At 42.6% G+C, this 17990-nt stretch overlaps 2 protein-coding genes across 4 annotated transcripts in view; one reads left to right on the top strand and one right to left on the bottom strand.

The window, feature by feature from the left end:
- Positions 1-1353: 1353 nt before the first annotated feature.
- On the top strand, positions 1354-5270 carry rlig1 (RNA 5'-phosphate and 3'-OH ligase 1). 3 transcript variants are annotated; one of them, XM_079278745.1, is made up of 7 exons: positions 1354-1508; positions 2823-2937; positions 3248-3343; positions 3611-3727; positions 4272-4469; positions 4695-4864; positions 4931-5270. In XM_079278745.1, the coding sequence occupies exons 1-7, from the start codon at positions 1419-1421 to the stop codon at positions 5102-5104; spliced, it is 960 nt and encodes a 319-aa protein (XP_079134871.1). In that variant the 5' UTR covers positions 1354-1418; the 3' UTR covers positions 5105-5270. The 3 variants fall into 3 exon arrangements, with proteins under 3 accessions (XP_079134871.1, XP_079134872.1, XP_079134870.1); XM_079278746.1 differs by having other exon boundaries at positions 2820-2937; positions 3248-3337; XM_079278744.1 differs by having other exon boundaries at positions 2820-2937.
- A 70-nt stretch (positions 5271-5340) lies between these two features.
- Positions 5341-17990, bottom strand: part of cep290 (centrosomal protein 290) — a 32749-nt gene continuing 20099 nt past the window's right edge. The window contains exons 36-51 of the mRNA XM_079288778.1: positions 17275-17488; positions 16859-16996; positions 15068-15289; positions 13899-14021; positions 13677-13819; positions 13014-13169; positions 11985-12108; positions 10465-10599; positions 9819-9905; positions 9429-9593; positions 9206-9328; positions 8767-8936; positions 8440-8598; positions 6125-6178; positions 5908-5996; positions 5341-5819 (exon numbers count right to left, since the gene is read on the bottom strand). Coding sequence (XP_079144904.1) covers positions 5575-5819; positions 5908-5996; positions 6125-6178; positions 8440-8598; positions 8767-8936; positions 9206-9328; positions 9429-9593; positions 9819-9905; positions 10465-10599; positions 11985-12108; positions 13014-13169; positions 13677-13819; positions 13899-14021; positions 15068-15289; positions 16859-16996; positions 17275-17488 — 2347 coding nt within the window. The 3' untranslated portion in view covers positions 5341-5574. The remainder of the gene's footprint in view (positions 5820-5907; positions 5997-6124; positions 6179-8439; positions 8599-8766; positions 8937-9205; positions 9329-9428; positions 9594-9818; positions 9906-10464; positions 10600-11984; positions 12109-13013; positions 13170-13676; positions 13820-13898; positions 14022-15067; positions 15290-16858; positions 16997-17274; positions 17489-17990) is intronic.

The following is a 17990-nucleotide window of genomic DNA, read 5'->3' as shown; positions in this document are numbered from 1 at the left end:
TCTTTGGTCAAATTAATTGCAGCCACAATGTTTTAAATAAATATCTTTTAAATGCTTTAGGTTTCAATTGCTTTAAATGTAATTGTAAATATGCACATTTTATTTTTTTCCAAAACTTACTGTTTCTGAGGTTGAAAAGCAATAATTATTTAGTTTGTTTGTATAAACTCATCATTTTCCCTTTACATGCATGTAGTTCCCTATTTTTAGTGGCTAATTATCAGTGGTGTAAATAAATATAGTAGTACGCTATGTCAGTATAATTTTGAGGTACTTGTACTGAACTTGTGTAATTCCATTTTATGTTACTTTATACTTCTACTCCACTGCATTTCAGAGGGAAATATTAAGCTCAATTTCACAACATTCATTTGATAAATGTACTTAGTAGTTTGTCTACAGCTTCAGATCGTTAACACAGAATATTATACCAAACTCAGCTTTAACATTAAAGCGATGAACATATTAATAAATCACTAATTATAATCCAGTGTCTATATCTTTCTCAAGTGGGCCATTCTGCATAATGACTGATTTTACATTTGGTACTTTAATTATATTTTGATGCCAACACTTACTTTATTTCGAGTCAAAAACACAATACTTAGCTTTAGTATTTTCATACTGACTGTACTGGATCAGTGGACATGTAGCTTGTTTGATTTTCGGTACTGACCAGCGATAGTGTATAAACCTGGTTGAACTCGGGTATTGAAAAGTAATACAATCATGTTGTCTTAAAAACAACAATCAAAACAAACAAAATAAAACAAAGACAGATACATGATAGTTTGAGCATTAAATTACAACCATTAGCATTCCGCTAAAATACTGTATCAGAGGTGTAATCAGAGAGATCCCACACCGCATAGCGCCCTCCAGTGGTTAAATCGTGTAATGTTTATCATTCATTAAATGATGTAACACTGCTGGCCTCTAGTGGTTAAATCGTGTAATGTTTATGACTCATTAAATGATGTAACACTGCTGCCCTCTAGTGGTTAAATCGTGTAATGTTTATGATTCATTAAATGATGTAACACTGCTGCCCTCCAGTGGTTAAATCGTGTAATGTTTATGACTCATTAAATGATGTAACACTGCTGCCCTCTAGTGGTTAAATCGTGTAATGTTTATGATTCATTAAATGATGTAACACTGCTGCCCTCCAGTGGTTAAATCGTGTAATGTTTATGACTCATTAAATGATGTAACACTGCTGCCCTCTAGTGGTTAAATCGTGCCATTTGATTGTTTGCGAACCTACAAAAAAAGGAAGAAGAAGAAGTGCGTCACGTGACCAGAAATCCACATCCCATGCCAGCCGTGCTGCTGCTCCGATGCTAACAGCACACCGTGGGGCAGTGTGCGCTCTGCTGTAAACGTTACCGGAAGAGGGTTTAATACAACACACAACAATGCGACGTCTGGGCTCCGTTCAGCAGAAGATACCGTGTGTCTTTCTGACGGAGGTGAAGGAGGAACAGTCGAGGAAACGGGACTGTCAGGTGAGTGATTTATGAACACCTGATGCTAGCATGAAGCTAGCATGAAGCTACACCTCAGGGTGGACATGAACGCAGAGGACGTAAACAAACAACACGTCCATTGCTGTCATAGCAGACACTGCGCTGGGGACATTGCTAATGGTTTTAACATGCTCCCCTCTCGGATGTATTGAAGCTTGTGTTGCCATTCATCACATCCTCCCTTGCCAGTACCTCAGGTGTCAGCTCAGATATTTTACTGAACAGAAACCTGAATGTTAGATCAAGAAAGGTTCAACATTCTTCATTCGTCTTTGACATGTTGGTCAAAGGTTTGTACAGATATCTCTTTGAATCACTCCAATAAATCAGAACATTATGCCCACAGCCATGACAAAACAAAACATTTCCTCCATGTTTTTAGTGATAACATGTTGCATTAATCAGGTTCTGAATGACATGTGAACAAACCCCTCAGTAGAAACCTTCAGAATAAAGAGAGGAATGAAGCTGTATAGTTTGGTGTATCTAAGAGCTACTCAGGTGGAGATTTCTGGACCAGAGTGAAGACACTACAGGTGAATAGGGTAAAAAAATAACTTGTAGATGTGAACATTAAACTTCCTCAGTTGATTACTTACTTTGGATTAAATGTTTTGTTTACTTATGCAAATGAGGCATTATCTACTGCTAGTTATTGGTGACTTAAGACAACATCCACCGATGCAAATAGTGAAAGTAGTGAAGGAAACACCTGCATGTGTACTTCTTTATGTTTTCTCTCCACTAGTCTAAAGAAGAAATGTTCAGAAGCAGAAAAGCCTAAAATCTTAAAAACGGACCGACGCAAGTGAGAGATTAAAAGCTCTCAGTATGCAGACTGGCCCATTTCAGAGGAATGCATGTTATGTTATTGTATATAGTTATTGATGCATTCATGCGTTCATCGCTTTAATGTTGAAGGTGGAGCTCATTTTAATTATTATCATACTGCTGGGTAGCTTGATCCCCAGAATAATGTGGTGAGTCTGAGACAGACAGAAAGGTACTTCTCTCTATTATCGTGCCTGCTTTGTTTTGTAATGTACATGCATAGAGAATCGCAACTTGTTAATCAAAACTATTTCATTACAAATAAATAGTTAATATTGTGAAGCAGCCGGCTGGACGTGAATGAGTGGAAAGCTCTGCATCAGCTTAAATAGACCAATGCATCAATTATACATACTCTCTGACGCCGAGCATGAAACCTGGTTCTACTTCTACAATAAATGGTTTCATCTATGAATTATGTTTTTCCACTTAAGTTGAAACGTCCGTTTGTCTCTTCAGCAGTTCCAGGTTGTTGCCACAGAAAACGTGAACCCTGTTGCTCTGGAGGCCGACGTTGACTGTGCCCTCGCCACGGAGAAGCTCGACGGCACATGTTGTTATGTTACTCTTTATAAAGGTGAGCGTCTCTCAGGACCATTACCACCAGTCACGCTCTCTTGGGCAAGGCACTGGAGGGGGTTGTACCTGCAGAATGTTTTCTCCTGTACAAATACAATTAAAGACATTTTAAAAATGACGTTACTTCATATTTTTATTTATATTCAGTATGTTGTCAATTCTAGACATGTTTATCATAAAAAGCATCACATTAACATCCTATTTCTATGAAAAGGAGGAACAATGACGGTGACTGCATTGATCATTTAGTTAATTTTCTCTCAGTGGTCATGACTCAACGGTAACGATGTTTCCTCTTTGTCCTGCAGGACGAGCTCACCTCTGGGCTCGACTGGACAGGAAAGCCAACAAACAGGCCGAGAAGAGGTTCAGAAAGCATCAGCGTTCTCCCCACAGCGGTAAAGGTGTCCGGGCTTCAGTTCCACAACTACACCTTCACTCTAGTTCATTGGATCCTCATTAGCTGAAGCGCTGCAGCAGCTTCTCTCCTCTTGGTCCACAAACTAAGAGTTTACACCGTGACAATGCAACCATTACAAACTGTATCATAACCATACAGAATAAACAGGACAGTGATGACATGTTTTAATCTCTCAGTGTGGACATTATGTCAGACGGTTGCTTCATTTCTTCAGGGAGGTTAAACTAGCTTTATTTTCTGTCTTTTTCAGGTTTCACGTGGAACGTGGAGGAGGATTTTAAGACGGTGCCAGAGACGTGGATCCCAGCGCACAGAGTCAAACATCACAACGGCCTCCCAGTGCCCGATGAACATGGACACATTCCAGGTCCTGAAGTTAAACCATCACACCTCAATTTAAATACAGATAGCCTTTGAAATTATGAAATCAGTTTTACTGCAAGTGTGTCACTGCAGAACAAAGTAACGGGAGATTTTAATGTAGCAGTACTTTAAATTCCCAAACATTAACACCATGAAAGAGAACCAACGACCGTGTTTCATTTTCAGTTTGGGTTACGTTCCGACTCAACCGGGTAGGGGTCTGGCTTGGCTCGCGTCCCTGACATGAACCAGCCTCGTCTGAGATGGTCGGCATCGCGCTGACACGCGTGTCTTCCGGTTTAATGAAGGGCATTCGTTTTTACGGATTTAGTTATTCTACAGTATTTTTGCGTGTTCTTTTATTTGTCATTGAATAAGAAGCATGTTCCAAAAGGTTTGGAGCATGTTTGTAATCTCGAGGGGTTAAAAAATGATATTAATTGAAAACCGAAAACCTACCCAAACGAACAACTAACAGAATATTCAGGTCCGAGTGGAAATGATGCTGCCTGCAGAGGAAGTGATTTCTTCCTCTTCTTTCTGTCCAGGCTGGGTTCCGGTGGAGAAGGACAACAAACAGTACTGCTGGCACGCCTCCGTGGTGGATTGTGACGTGCGGGCGGCTCTTGTTCTCGGGCCCTGTGCAGAAGATGAAGACGTGCTAGAAGTAGCAGCGGTCCAGTTGGCCGACCTCCTGGAACAAACCCTGGAGCTCATTGGAACAAACGTCAACGGAAACCCTTACGGTAATGCACGAGTGTTACTTCTGCAAGAGCTGTCACTGCTCTTCTGCTGTCACCTTCATATCACTGAATGTAATCGGTTACAATCTTCGTCACAAACAGTCATACTGAAGTTTGCCATAAAATGTCACAGAAATTTCCCCCAAAAAGCACAATAAACAAACGGACACCGTAACAGGACACACATGGCTGAGTTCCCCAGAATAAGAAGCCATGTTGTCCCCACAGGACTGGGCAGTAAGCAGCAGCCCGTCCACTGTCTGGTGTCACACGGCAGCGTTCCAATCAGAAACCCTCCACCTGTAGACTTCCAGCAGCTGTGCTCCTGGTTCCAGGAGAGTCCAGAGGGCCGAGTCGAGGGCATCGTCTGGCACTGCAACGACGGCACACTCGTTAAGGTGAGAGACTCGGAGAGTTGATCCAGAGGACTTCTGGAATCTTTACTTTGGCCGTTGTGTCTCCAGGTTCATCGGCATCACCTGGGGCTGAGGTGGCCAGATGGGGAAACCTCCCTCGCTGAGCGGGCGGCGGTCGTTCGCGTTGGCGGATACAACAGCAGCAAGGACTTGTTCTCATTCTTCTCCGTACTAAACGGACACCGTTTCAGTCGACTGCGGGACGTCAAGTTTGCTTTGTGAATACAGTACGAGACAACGAAACGTTCGCCCTGTAAGTATGTCACTTTAGCGACAGCCAAATGTTTTCGCCAATAATTCCAGATGTGATTTGCAGAAATGTGTAAAGAATAACTGACCAACGGGACAAGTTTAAGCAGCATGAGTTGTTTAAAATATTCCATTAATGTACCGTATGTTACAGCTCTTTCATTGCTGAGAAGAATAAATGACGAGTATGAGAACGTTTGTATTCATCTGATTTTTATTCAATCTGCTTTGTTGACATACATAGAAAAAAATAAACAAATATGCTACACAGTTACATAACCAAACAACAAACTTAGTATTAACAAAATAGAACTGCCTTGTGGAAGAAGTTTAATTCTCTACTGTGGTTGTGAAAAGGAGACATGATGCAGCGCTGAGATGTAGCTGATAACTGGTGTAGTTTTAACAGTCCTGACGTCATTTAAAGGCACAGTAACCCTGAGTTAACTGACGGACACATTGGGAAGTTCAGCTTTTACACCGAACTGATCGCAAACCTTCTTCAGCTGTTCCTCCAGCAGAATGTTCTTCTTCACTTCTAAATTGTAGTTGTACTTTAAGTCTTCGATCTCTTCAAAAAACGTCGGGTCGAAGTTCTCCAGTTCTTTCTTCAGCTTTTTAACCTCAGTCTGAAGTTTGGTTTTCTCTGTTTCGGCTGCATGCAGGATGCGTTTGAGCTTTGCGTGGTCTAAGAATAGAAAACATGCAGCTCATCTATAAACTTCATCTCTTCAGCGCTGGATTACAATCAGAAGCAACAGTGTGTTCGTGGTCACCTGGTGAAGAAGACGTTTCACCGTATCGCTGGCTGTACTCGTCCAGCCTTTGGTTCAGTTCCGTGTTCTCCAGCTCAGAGTTCCTCAATCTAAGACAAAGTCACAGGATGGGGATTATCGTCATCCACCATCTAAAAGTGTACACTGCATTCCCACAATAAACTATTTCCACAGTAAAGTTGACTTCTGTATAACTTTTACAACACATTTAACAAACCTCATTGCCTGGAACTCCTTGGTGAGTCCTCCTCCCTTCGCAGTGGTAGGAGAACTCAACATGTCGACCTAAGAAATGAGAAACACATTTTTATAACATTCATACAGCCCTTTTCTAAACGTGTTAGCCTCATTAAAGTACATGCACCTGACTGGTAACAGTGAGTTAGCCTCATTAAAGTACATGCACCTGACTAGTAACAGTGAGTTAGCCTCATTAAAGTACATGCACCTGACTGGTAACAGTGAGTTAGCCTCATTAAAGTACATGCACCTGACTAGTAACAGTGAGTTAGCCTCATTAAAGTACATGCACCTGACTAGTAACAGTGAGTTAGCCTCATTGAAGTACATGCACTGACTAGTAACAGTGAGTTAGCCTCATTAAAGTACATGCACTGACTGGTAACAGTGTGTTAGCCTCATTAAAGTACATGCACCTGACTGGTAACAGTGTGTTAGCCTCATTAAAGTACATGCACCTGACTGGTAACAGTGAGTTAGCCTCATTAAAGTACATGCACCTGACTAGTAACAGTGAGTTAGCCTCATTAAAGTACATACACCTGACTGGTAACAGTGTGTTAGCCTCATTAAAGTACATGCACCTGACTGGTAACAGTGAGTTAGCCTCATTAAAGTACATGCACCTGACTAGTAACAGTGAGTTAGCCTCATTAAAGTACATGCACCTGACTGGTAACAGTGAGTTAGCCTCATTGAAGTACATGCACCTGACTGGTAACAGTGAGTTAGCCTCATTAAAGTACATGCACCTGACTAGTAACAGTGAGTTAGCCTCATTAAAGTACATGCACCTGACTGGTAACAGTGAGTTAGCCTCATTGAAGTACATGCACCTGACTAGTAACAGTGAGTTAGCCTCATTGAAGTACATGCACCTGACTAGTAACAGTGAGTTAGCCTCATTGAAGTACATGCACCTGACTAGTAACAGTGAGTTAGCCTCATTGAAGTACATGCACCTGACTAGTAACAGTGAGTTAGCCTCATTGAAGTACATGCACCTGACTAGTAACAGTGAGTTAGCCTCATTGAAGTACATGCACCTGACTAGTAACAGTGAGTTAGCCTCATTGAAGTACATGCACCTGACTAGTAACAGTGAGTTAGCCTCATTGAAGTACATGCACCTGACTAGTAACAGTGAGTTAGCCTCATTAAAGTACATGCACCTGACTAGTAACAGTGAGTTAGCCTCATTAAAGTACATGCACCTGACTAGTAACAGTGAGTTAGCCTCATTGAAGTACATGCACATGACTAGTAACAGTGAGTTAGCCTCATTAAAGTACATGCACCTGACTAGTAACAGTGAGTTAGCCTCATTAAAGTACATACACCTGACTAGTAACAGTGAGTTAGCCTCATTAAAGTACATGCACCTGACTAGTAACAGTGAGTTAGCCTCATTGAAGTACATGCACCTGACTAGTAACAGTGAGTTAGCCTCATTAAAGTACATGCACATGACTAGTAACAGTGAGTTAGCCTCATTAAAGTACATGCACCTGACTAGTAACAGTGAGTTAGCCTCATTAAAGTACATGCACCTGACTAGTAACAGTGAGTTAGCCTCATTAAAGTACATGCACCTGACTGGTAACAGTGAGTTAGCCTCATTAAAGTACATGCACCTGACTAGTAACAGTGAGTTAGCCTCATTAAAGTACATGCACATGACTAGTAACAGTGAGTTAGCCTCATTAAAGTACATGCACTGACTAGTAACAGTGAGTTAGCCTCATTGAAGTACATGCACCTGACTAGTAACAGTGAGTTAGCCTCATTAAAGTACATGCACATGACTAGTAACAGTGAGTTAGCCTCATTAAAGTACATGCACTGACTAGTAACAGTGAGTTAGCCTCATTAAAGTACATGCACTGACTAGTAACAGTGAGTTAGCCTCATTAAAGTACATGCACATGACTAGTAACAGTGAGTTAGCCTCATTAAAGTACATGCACCTGACTAGTAACAGTGAGTTAGCCTCATTAAAGTACATGCACCTGACTGGTAACAGTGAGTTAGCCTCATTAAAGTACATGCACATGACTAGTAACAGTGAGTTAGCCTCATTAAAGTACATGCACTGACTAGTAACAGTGAGTTAGCCTCATTAAAGTACATGCACTGACTAGTAACAGTGAGTTAGCCTCATTAAAGTACATGCACTGACTAGTAACAGTGAGTTAGCCTCATTAAAGTACATGCACTGACTAGTAACAGTGAGTTAGCCTCATTAAAGTACATGCACTGACTGGTAACAGTGAGTTAGCCTCATTGAAGTACATGCACCTGACTGGTACCTGATCTTCAAGTGTCCGGATGCTTCTCTGAGCTCTCTCCTCGCACTCTCTCATCTCCTTCAGCTGCTGTTTGAGTTCAGACAGACTGGAGGTCTTGTGGGAGAGCTCCTTCTCCAGCTCCTTCATCTTGTTCTCAAACATTCTGCGGATGGAAGTCAAACAACCACTGGCTTACACTCTGGAGACTGAATAGTTCTTCAGTCTGCTGCTGATTGCAACAATTTGACCAACTGTCCACCAACACTTGCTCCTCAGTTTGTTCTGAACACCCACTACACTAATAATGGATAAAAAACAACAGTTTGCTGACCTTGTTACCACAGAAGCCTTCCAGGTCTTACTGCTCACTCCTTCTGTGATGGGTTTGGAGAGAGCTGCCTGCAGTCTTTGCTTGGTTTCTTCCAGATCGGCCTCAAGCTTCTCGTTTGTCACTTCCAGACTGGCCTTGGTCTCTCTCAGCCTCTGTGCAGCTTCCATTTCCTAAAATGAAACCAGTACGGATAACAGCGATGAAAACAAGTGTTCAGAGGGTTTTATTACACGTGAGAAGTCCTTTAAACTTTAGACTTGTCCATATAAAGTACCTCCAGGACACACATCTTCAGCATTACAAACTATGAAAGACACTGCACACTTTCAAAGTAACACAGTTTTCAAGACGCCGAATCAAAATTGTTTATGTATTTTCTCAATCGAGTGACTAAATACTTTTAAAGATGACTGTTTTTCATCAGAACACGAGTAGTCACCCTTTTGATCTCCTTGCGTAGACGTTCATTCTCTTGGACTATTCTCTCCAGTCCTTTGGTTTTAGACTCAAGTTTAGAAGTCAGCTCAGCTTCACTTTGACTCTTCAGTTTCTCACAGTCACCCTAGAAACAAAACAAAACAATATTTATGAGCAGCTGTGGAAACAGGATAGATAAGTTCACAGAATGTATACGAGACGTCAGACACGATGAGGTCACCGACCTTTAGTTTCTCATTTTCTTGCTCCAGGGCTGAGAACCTTTCTTGATTTGCAGGCGCACCAGATTTCTTGAGTGTCTCATTCTCCCTCTGCACCCTCTCCACCACCTTCTTCATCAACCCGATGGTCTTCTCCAGTTCAGGTACTGTTTTACCACTGAGACCGGCCTGATGAGGAACACGTTACAAATCACTTCTCTGATCTACGGTTGAGACAGGAGGAGGTTGGTGAATACCATTCCACCCTGAGCAGATCTGCTGATATCCAATTCTGTGTTCGTTCTTATCTCTTTCTTCTGGAGTTGTTTCATCTGACATCTAGAGAATTTTATTTCTTATTTCTGGGAGAATACTCATTAGTATTGAAAGAACAGGTGACTTTAGGTAACTTACTCCACGTATATGCGACAGCTTTTTCTCCAACTCTGCTTTTTCCTTTTTCAGCGCGCTGCACATCTCCTTCAGGTCTGCAACTTGATTCTGGGAAAAAATTAAATCATATAAAACACTCTTCGCCCCAAAACACTTGCTGTAATCTCAATAATATTGTGCTGTACCTTTAAGGGTAATATCTGGATTACTAAGTTATTTTAAAGTTTGTAAAGTTATGATACTGAAATAAATGTAGACAAAGACGTTTTATGAATGAAGTCACTCCTAACAGCAACATTTGATTATCATGTTTTAAATTTCCTCAAATATAAGAAGATACTGAATCTCATTAGGACAAATGCCCACAGCTGTCATTGAAGGGTTTTTAAAGAAAGAGATATTTTGGGAGATTTACCTTTTCACTTTCTTGGTGAGAGTCAGATGAGTGGATTCATATCACTCTTATATCTAAATATGGAGCTTCAGCCTCCAGCTGAGACAAAGAACAGTGGCTAACAAGTAGCCTGACTATGGGGAAACCACGTGCTCCTAAGCTAAGCTAAGCTAATCATAGACTCGCTCCACCTTAATATTTACTCTCCAGACACGAGAGCGATCCTCTCATCGGACTCTCGGCATGACTGCGTCTCGATGGAGGTTAAGCTACCTTGAGTCTTGGCAGGTCTTTGTTGGTCTGCTCCAGCTGAAAGCGCAGCTCCAGGTTCTCAGAGGCCAGTTTGAGGTTTTCCTTTTGGAAGTCCTGATCCCTCTGTGAGGGAGTGCCGGTGCCTCGGCCTGAAGTCTACAGGAAGTAAAAGACATTTTATCAGCCTGGCAAACTTATAAAGCACCACGATGGGTGCAACACTGCTGTGGAGGAAAAGAGGGACTCTTCAAACACACAAGCTCTAAGAGAGTGTAAAAGAACAGCTGACTACGGACATCTTTAGTCCATAACAAGCCACTTACTACTCACTTTAAATGAAGCTTTGCTCTGACACATTTACCGCAATGCTATCACAACACTACCACTTCAGCTGGGTGACTACAGAAACCTCGAGTACCTTCTGGTTCCTAAGAGATCTGCTCTCTCGTTTCCGTACGTGAGCATCCCGCTCTTTGCTGATAAACCTCGGTGGGAGCTTGCTCAGTATGGAGCCGGAGTCCACATCTGGTTCTGCTGTGCGGGACTGCTCAGGATTACCTTCCTCTGTTACCCCCTTAGTAGTCTCAACCACTTCATCACTCAGCTCAGCCTCTTGTGGCTTTTCTTCTCCGGACCCTACGGGGTCATCTCGTTCACCAACATTATACGCGGTTTCAGCGGCGGTTGCTGTCGTGGCTGGCTCAGAGGATGACGTAACTGATCCTGGTCTTCCTGAAGGATCCTCAGGTTCGGACTCACTTCCTTTCGTGGTCGGTGTGTCTTCCTCTTCTTCGACCACGTCCACTTCAGAACCAAATGAGGCGTCTTGTGTAATTTCTAAAATATCCGCTTCATCTTCTTGAGCATAATTGGTGTCCACATCCTCTTCTCCGGTCGGGTCTGCTGCTGCGTTTCCTGCAACATTAGGACTCAATCGTTCTAGTTCAGTGCAAACATCGTCTGCTCCACCAAAGCTGGTTTGGGTTTCCCTAGCTACCTGTCGGTCAGCAGAGACTTCACCAGCTTCAGCAGGAGGGGGTGCTGCATTCCCTTTGCATGAGCCACCCCGAACACCAACAGTGACAGAATAAATCCCATGTGAAGGCCAAGAGGAGAAGCCTTTTGCCTTCACAGGCAATGAGTCAGATTAAATCCAGTGAAGGAGAAGCATAAAGAAAGAACGTAAAGAGTGATGAATGGAGAGGTACCACAATCTCTGAATCTGAAAATAATGAGTTTTCCTTATCAATGGACCCAAGTTCATCTTTCAATTATTAAATCGATTCATTGTTTAGTCTACGAAAGACAAGAAAAATGGCCATCACAAGCTCCAAGAGCCAAAGTTGGTGCCTTCAGCGAATGCCTAGAATGTTAAATATAACTTTATAAAACAAATCAAATGACAGAAAAGTAAACTAATGGTTTCAGCGTTACACGTATCAGCATGTATTTATATTACTATGTGAATTATCAGGATATTCATAATAATGAGATCCTGCACATTCATAACTCCAGATGTTTGGGAGTTGATGGGTACGTACAGAGGGTCGTGATGGTGGCTCTTTGGACATCTGGCTCTCTACGCAGCGGAGTCTCTCTTCCAGGTAGCGGCTCCTCAGGGTCACAGTCTCCATGGCGTCATCACGAGGTAAAGCCTGGCGCTGTCTGCAAGTTCAGTGTTTTAATAACTTTGGATGAGTTCAACAGACGACAGAAGGAAATAGCAGGAGGATTAACAACATTGATGTATGATTAGATTATGTATTTTTTTATAATTCAATTTGAAAACTGACAATAATGTCTGTCAAGATATTATTCAATTGAACGTTCTTTATTTGATTTGTCAGTTGTTGACTACATGCAGATGTTTTTATTTTACTGATGCCATGATCTCGGGAACACCAGAACAGTATTTTGGTGTCTCAAGATCGCGGGTAGATTTATGTTGAGAAAACAAAAGGCCAATTTCTCGAGAGAACAGCATAATTATTCATGAGAGAGAACTCAACAATGAGTGTCACTTCATCACATTTCATCCTTCAACATTACGGCTGTCTGGGAGGATTCTCCCGAACAGTAAATCAAGGCATCGTGTGAAACTGAACACTGACATTTGAATCAGTTGCTGCAGTTGTCACAACACCATCTATGCGTGTTGGCACGGCAGTCCTGATCTCTGATCAACATAAGCATCAAAGGGCTTTCTGTTTTCTCCTGATAACGGGGTTGACCGTCTTGTGATCTCGAGATGACAGCAAAATACTTTATGTAATTTATGAATATAATTCTGCAATTCCTCAGTCCATAAAATGATGATCATGTGTATCCAATAATGGTGATAAGATAAGACAGAGCAAATAATTACAGAGCACTTAGACACACCAGTTGTGAAGACTCGATCGACCGGGTTGCAATCAGCTAAACGCAACACTTTTTAAAAAGCCGTACTTTTATGTGTTTTTTTAATAAGAAATATATTAACAATCCTAACTTTACAACTCGTCGTGGATCCTGTTTTAAGCCCTGATTCTAGTGTGTTGTTTTGGATTCTCTTAAAGACAGCGACATACTTTATGGTGAGGATCTGTGTCTCCAGGTCAGAGTTCTTCTTCCTCAGCTCTTCCGTCTCCTTCTCCATTTCGGTGGATCGCACTCCCGCCACCTGATCGGCAGTCACACCTCGGCCCTTCAGCTTCTTCTGCAGTAAACTCTTCTCTTGTTCCACTCTGCGTGCACAGTAAAGCACAGTATGTAAACAGAAAGTGGTTGTGGTTTTCCATGGAACAGAACCGTTACATACACTCAACATTCGTACACAGTGTATACTTTATAGCTGCTGCCACAAAGTAGTTGGGAAACAACTGCATGTCTGGGTGGGACACTTGGGACATAACATTCTGTATATAGCTGTACAGCCAAACCCTCCACCTTCCCTCCTGGACTACCATACCCTCTCATTATCATGACAGCTGGGACCATCAGTCCATCAACAGTAAATTCATTTGCAACAGTTTTGGTCATTTTTACTTTCACAACAATCGTTCTAAAGTGGTTTGTCGATAAAACAATAATCGTTTTACAGACAAACATAAACAGCCCTTATAATAGTTATTCCTTCAGTCCCTTGTGTGGTCGTTTGGAGCCGAATGTTCTACGTTGCAGTTTTAACGTGAAGTCCTTCTGTCCTCTAAACGTGCATGAGGATAAAGCCTCAGTATAACACACACACTGACCTGGCGTAGAGCTCTTTCAGAGTGCTGAGCTGTTTCGACAGGGATTCATTCTCTCGTTCCTTCTCCTTCAGTGAATTCCTCACCTTTTCCATCTTGGCCTGCCATTTCTTACCCTCCTCCCAACGCACAATTTCTCCTTTGGTCTGTCGGACAAACAAGTCGTACGTCAAGTGACCGTGCAATCGAATGACAACGTTAAGACAACAGACTCGATGCTCCAACCTTTTTATGATCATCCTCAACCTTTTTCATTTCTGCTCTTTTCTCCAAGTCAGACTCGAGACGCCTGATCTTCTTCTGCAGATTCTCGACGGTCGACCCCTTCCCATCTGGTTCTGGTTGATTCTAATCAACAGAGAGAGAAAAAGACTTTCGTAACACCTCACTTTTCTTAAAACACACAGTGGAGACCATTTCCTTTATGGTCACAACCAACATCCTCATGTTAAAGATATGAGAGACAGAGTCCTGATAAAGATCCTGAGTGAAATATATCCGAACTGCTTGACCCATTTTCAAAGAACGGAAGCATCCTATCTTCCTCTTACAGAAGAACAACTAAACTCATGGCTGCGTCTCATCTTATCTCAGCCCTCCTACTTTATATTAACTTCAATCTTTAAATGGAATGTCCCGGTAGGCTCGAGATGGATCGCAGTAATATCGTCTCAGTAGCACAAACTGCAACCTCAGTCTGGAAATATAAAGTGTCAACATGCAGTTTGAGTATTCATGTTGTTTACCTCTTCATCCAACAACAGTGCTGCAATCCTTTGCAGTTTATTTGAATTGAGGACGGCGTCTGTGACATCCTAACTCATGTTTCCTAACTCGGTAATTCCCAACGTTTGTAATTGCTTGATTCCTAGCCTAAGATAAAATGAGATCTTTTTCCTAAATGCAGTTAGGAAGCATGTAATCTAAAACTGAGATCAGAGAGGATCTCAGACTGAAGACATTTCTGTAACGAGGCCACATGACTTTAACAACTTTAAAGAAAATACATGATTGTGGTGCTGGTTAGCAGTATAATTGAATTCCGATATCCACTGGAGGAGTTTATCTTAAATCTTAAAAGAATGTGAGATTCCATTCTCGATGCATTCCTCAATTTATTTTCACTGAATTGTCTAAATGTCTTGCCGTTTGTCCACATGATGGGATGCTGATATTGGCTGTCATGTGGCTGTTGTTTCATTCATCACTTGAGCACTGGACCAATGATTAACCTAATTTATCACCAGGCCTCGGCATGTAGTTGACGGGCAAGGGACTGGATAAACCTTTACCCAACAACAGCAACAGAAGATAAGCTCGGGGTCGAAGCCGAAGTGATCAACGTCTACCAGTGGAATGTTGTGTTGTCCCACGATCCTCAGAGATCTGCTAACCTGAAGGCCGCTGTTGAGCCTCTTGACTTGCTGCTTGAGCTCCTGGATCTCCTGCTCTCTCTCCTCCTTTTCAGCCTGCAGGCGTCTCTGGTTTTTCAGACTCCTCTGGAGGTCCTGGTTCAGGCCGTCCACTTCCTCCTTCAGGGTGTGCTCCCGGCCTCTGGCTGCTTTGGCAAAGTCCTTTGCAGCTTGAAGTTCCTCATTAAGTTCTTGCACTCGCACCTTTGTCAGAGGAGGGATTTTACAATGTAAAGGATAAGTCTGGAGATATCTTTTAGTTTTCTGTATTCATAATAATAATCGGATTTCTGTCTTCACTGTTCGAATCTGTTACCTATACTAAGTATATATGCGCACTTATGAATCATTGCATGCTTTAAATCACAGGTAAAGAAAAGTTCACTCGTTGTAGAGTCAACAGCTTGTGTGCAGGAGCAACAGGATGCTGAGCCGCGTGGTTAGGAAAAGGCAGCTGTGAGACAACAGTGGAGCCCCCGCTGATGACGGTTGTAGAGGGGACGATGAAATATAGTATAAAGGGGGGGGGGTCTGATGGATAGCCAAAAATCAATCATTTAGAAGACAGGAACCCGACGTTCGTAGCCTGTCCTCACGCACAACTCATCCCAAAATGATGTGAAAGAATGTCAGTAATGTGGTTTTCGTGCCATCTGGGCACTGCCCCGGTCGATTTGCTGTTCACTTGGGATTACTCTGGTCAGAAGAGGGTGCACAGAGGCCAGGGCGATAGCAGCAGGAGGATACTCAAGGGAATAGGTAGAGGGCTAGGAGGAGCAGATGTGTGCGAGTGTTGGATTCCTAAGTAAGAGATGTAAGCAGGTCGTGAATCAGAGGAAGACGTGAGATAGTTCTGTGGTGTCTCACTAGTCAGATATATAAAGTTATTAAGTTAGCAGTAAGATATTTAGATATTAAGACTCAACTATAATCAACGAAGCTGCTTGTTAAAAAACAACCACTACACTACACAGATTAACCAGCAGTCATTTTCGCCAAGATGGAAATAAAGCATGACTTTGCATATCTGACTGATCCTCCAGTTAGCAGTGTCGGTTATTAATGAACGGAATAAGGGCCAGTTGGAGACAACTGGATGTCAAACATGCGGTCTGTGTATAGCCAAATGTGATTGGTCAAGTGTTGCCAATCGTCTACTGATGGTCGTCATGTTGTTGCTGTTCATTGATCCCACTCTGCTTAAGCTTTATTCATCTTTAGAATGACAGTTTCTAATCCTGTTTGCTTTTCGTGGTTGTAAATAGAACTTTCGGTCCTAATGCCATTTTCCCTCCATTGTAGCAATCAGACAGACAGAAGGGAAACAATAAGGAAGCCAAGAGACAGTCAGCGAGAGCGAGAGAGAGAGAGAGAGAGAGAGAGAGAGAGAGCGAGAGCGAGAGAAACAGTTGTTGTATTTAGTGCACTGACAGTGCCCCCCACATAGCCTGAATGGAATGATCCTTTGTTTTATAACAATATTTCACGATTTGACTGTGAGATTGGCGGTGGAATCAGGCTCCTCAGATCAAACCTATGAATAGTCGACTATTCGGGAGTCACCCCCACATGTGTTACAACTAGCTACCGTTCAGATCAACAGACCACAAGAGTCTAGTTCATTAGCAATGAGCATAAAAAGGGGAGTAGATTACATGTATGTTGCTTTACGGAATGTAAGCGTCTTTTGTGTCCGTAAATGAGCTCAAGAGCTATTCATAAATGTCAGTAATGAAATACAACGAGCACGAAATTACGATAAAGGGGACCCACCTTCAGCACTTTGGTGTGTCTGTCAACCAACACCTGTACATTGAGACTCTCCTCTTTCTGTGCGGCGCTGGCTATAACTTGCTGCTCTGCAGCGGCCGTCATCTCTGCCCGCAGCTCCAACAGAGCCTTACTGAGAGCCTGAGAACACGAGAAGAGAGGAGGTGCCAGCTGTAAGTATGACGAGGGCAGCGGTCAGACCTCGTTTTTCAGTTCACACATCATCATCGTTTCTTCATAGACCGACTCCTCTCCCCTCTCTTCTTGGTATAAACTTGGCAAACAACTTGTGTGTGTGTGGTGTAAAATTACCTCACCTCATTCTCCAGAAATCAATCTGTGTATTTTAGCAAGGCCACAGGACTAACCCCCCCCCCCACCCCAAAAAACCAAGTAAACATGTGTGATCAAAGGAGGACCTTGAGCTGCTTCTCCTTCTGGGTGAGCTGTGCTTTCAGCCGTTCCACCAGGTTTTTCATGGTGTTGCTGGGGGAGCGGACGTTGGCCTCCTTCTGGGCCGCCAGCTCCGTTCGGAGGTAGTTCATCTCCCTCTCCATCTGGGCCATGTGGTTCATCTGGTCCTCAGTCTCACCAGTCAGCGCTTTCACCTGGGCAGCGTGATACTCCTCCAGCCTGCAACAAATCCCCTGTGTTAGACGATCTCAATTTATTGTTAAAATAATGAGGTTAAGAGAGTATTTTTGACTTAATACCACTGACTCTATACAGTGAGGGCACATGTTCTACTATGTGCCTCTTGTGCTCTGTAACTCATGATGTATACATGAGGTGTGGTCATGATCACTCATACAGAAGACTTGAATGTTTGTATCACTGATAAAGATAGAAACGGAGGCCAAGTTTACTGTAAGTGATGATTTGATATCAAGCTGTACCTTTTGTAAATATCCAAAGTGTCTAAAACTACTGAAAGTAATTGAACTAAAGATGGGGGAGGCAGGGCTTTATTCAGACAGGACAGTTACGGGGTAACCAGTGTCTGACGGAGGAAACAACGTTCTTGCCGAATGTGCAACACTGCTACTTTTATACACACACAGCAGTTTTGGCGAGTCATTCAATTTATGAGAGTTTGGCCGATACAACAACATTGGTTCCAAGCAGGATGTTGTTC

The sequence above is a fragment of the Melanostigma gelatinosum genome, assembly GCF_949748355.1.
Source record: "Melanostigma gelatinosum genome assembly, chromosome: 1".
NCBI classification, from domain to species: domain Eukaryota; kingdom Metazoa; phylum Chordata; class Actinopteri; order Perciformes; family Zoarcidae; genus Melanostigma; species Melanostigma gelatinosum.
The sequence above is the reverse complement of the archived record's forward strand: the minus strand, read 5'-3'. Positions and strand labels throughout refer to the sequence as shown.

Bases quoted from the DNA above. Each gene is read 5' to 3' on its own strand.
- rlig1 (XM_079278744.1), top strand. From the start codon at position 1,419: ATGCGACGTCTGGGCTCCGTTCAGCAGAAGATACCGTGTGTCTTTCTG. The intron at 1,509-2,819 runs GTGAGTGATTTA...TTGTCTCTTCAG, and splicing joins CGAGGAAACGGGACTGTCAG to CAGTTCCAGGTTGTTGCCAC. The intron at 3,344-3,610 runs GTGTCCGGGCTT...TGTCTTTTTCAG, and splicing joins TTCTCCCCACAGCGGTAAAG to GTTTCACGTGGAACGTGGAG.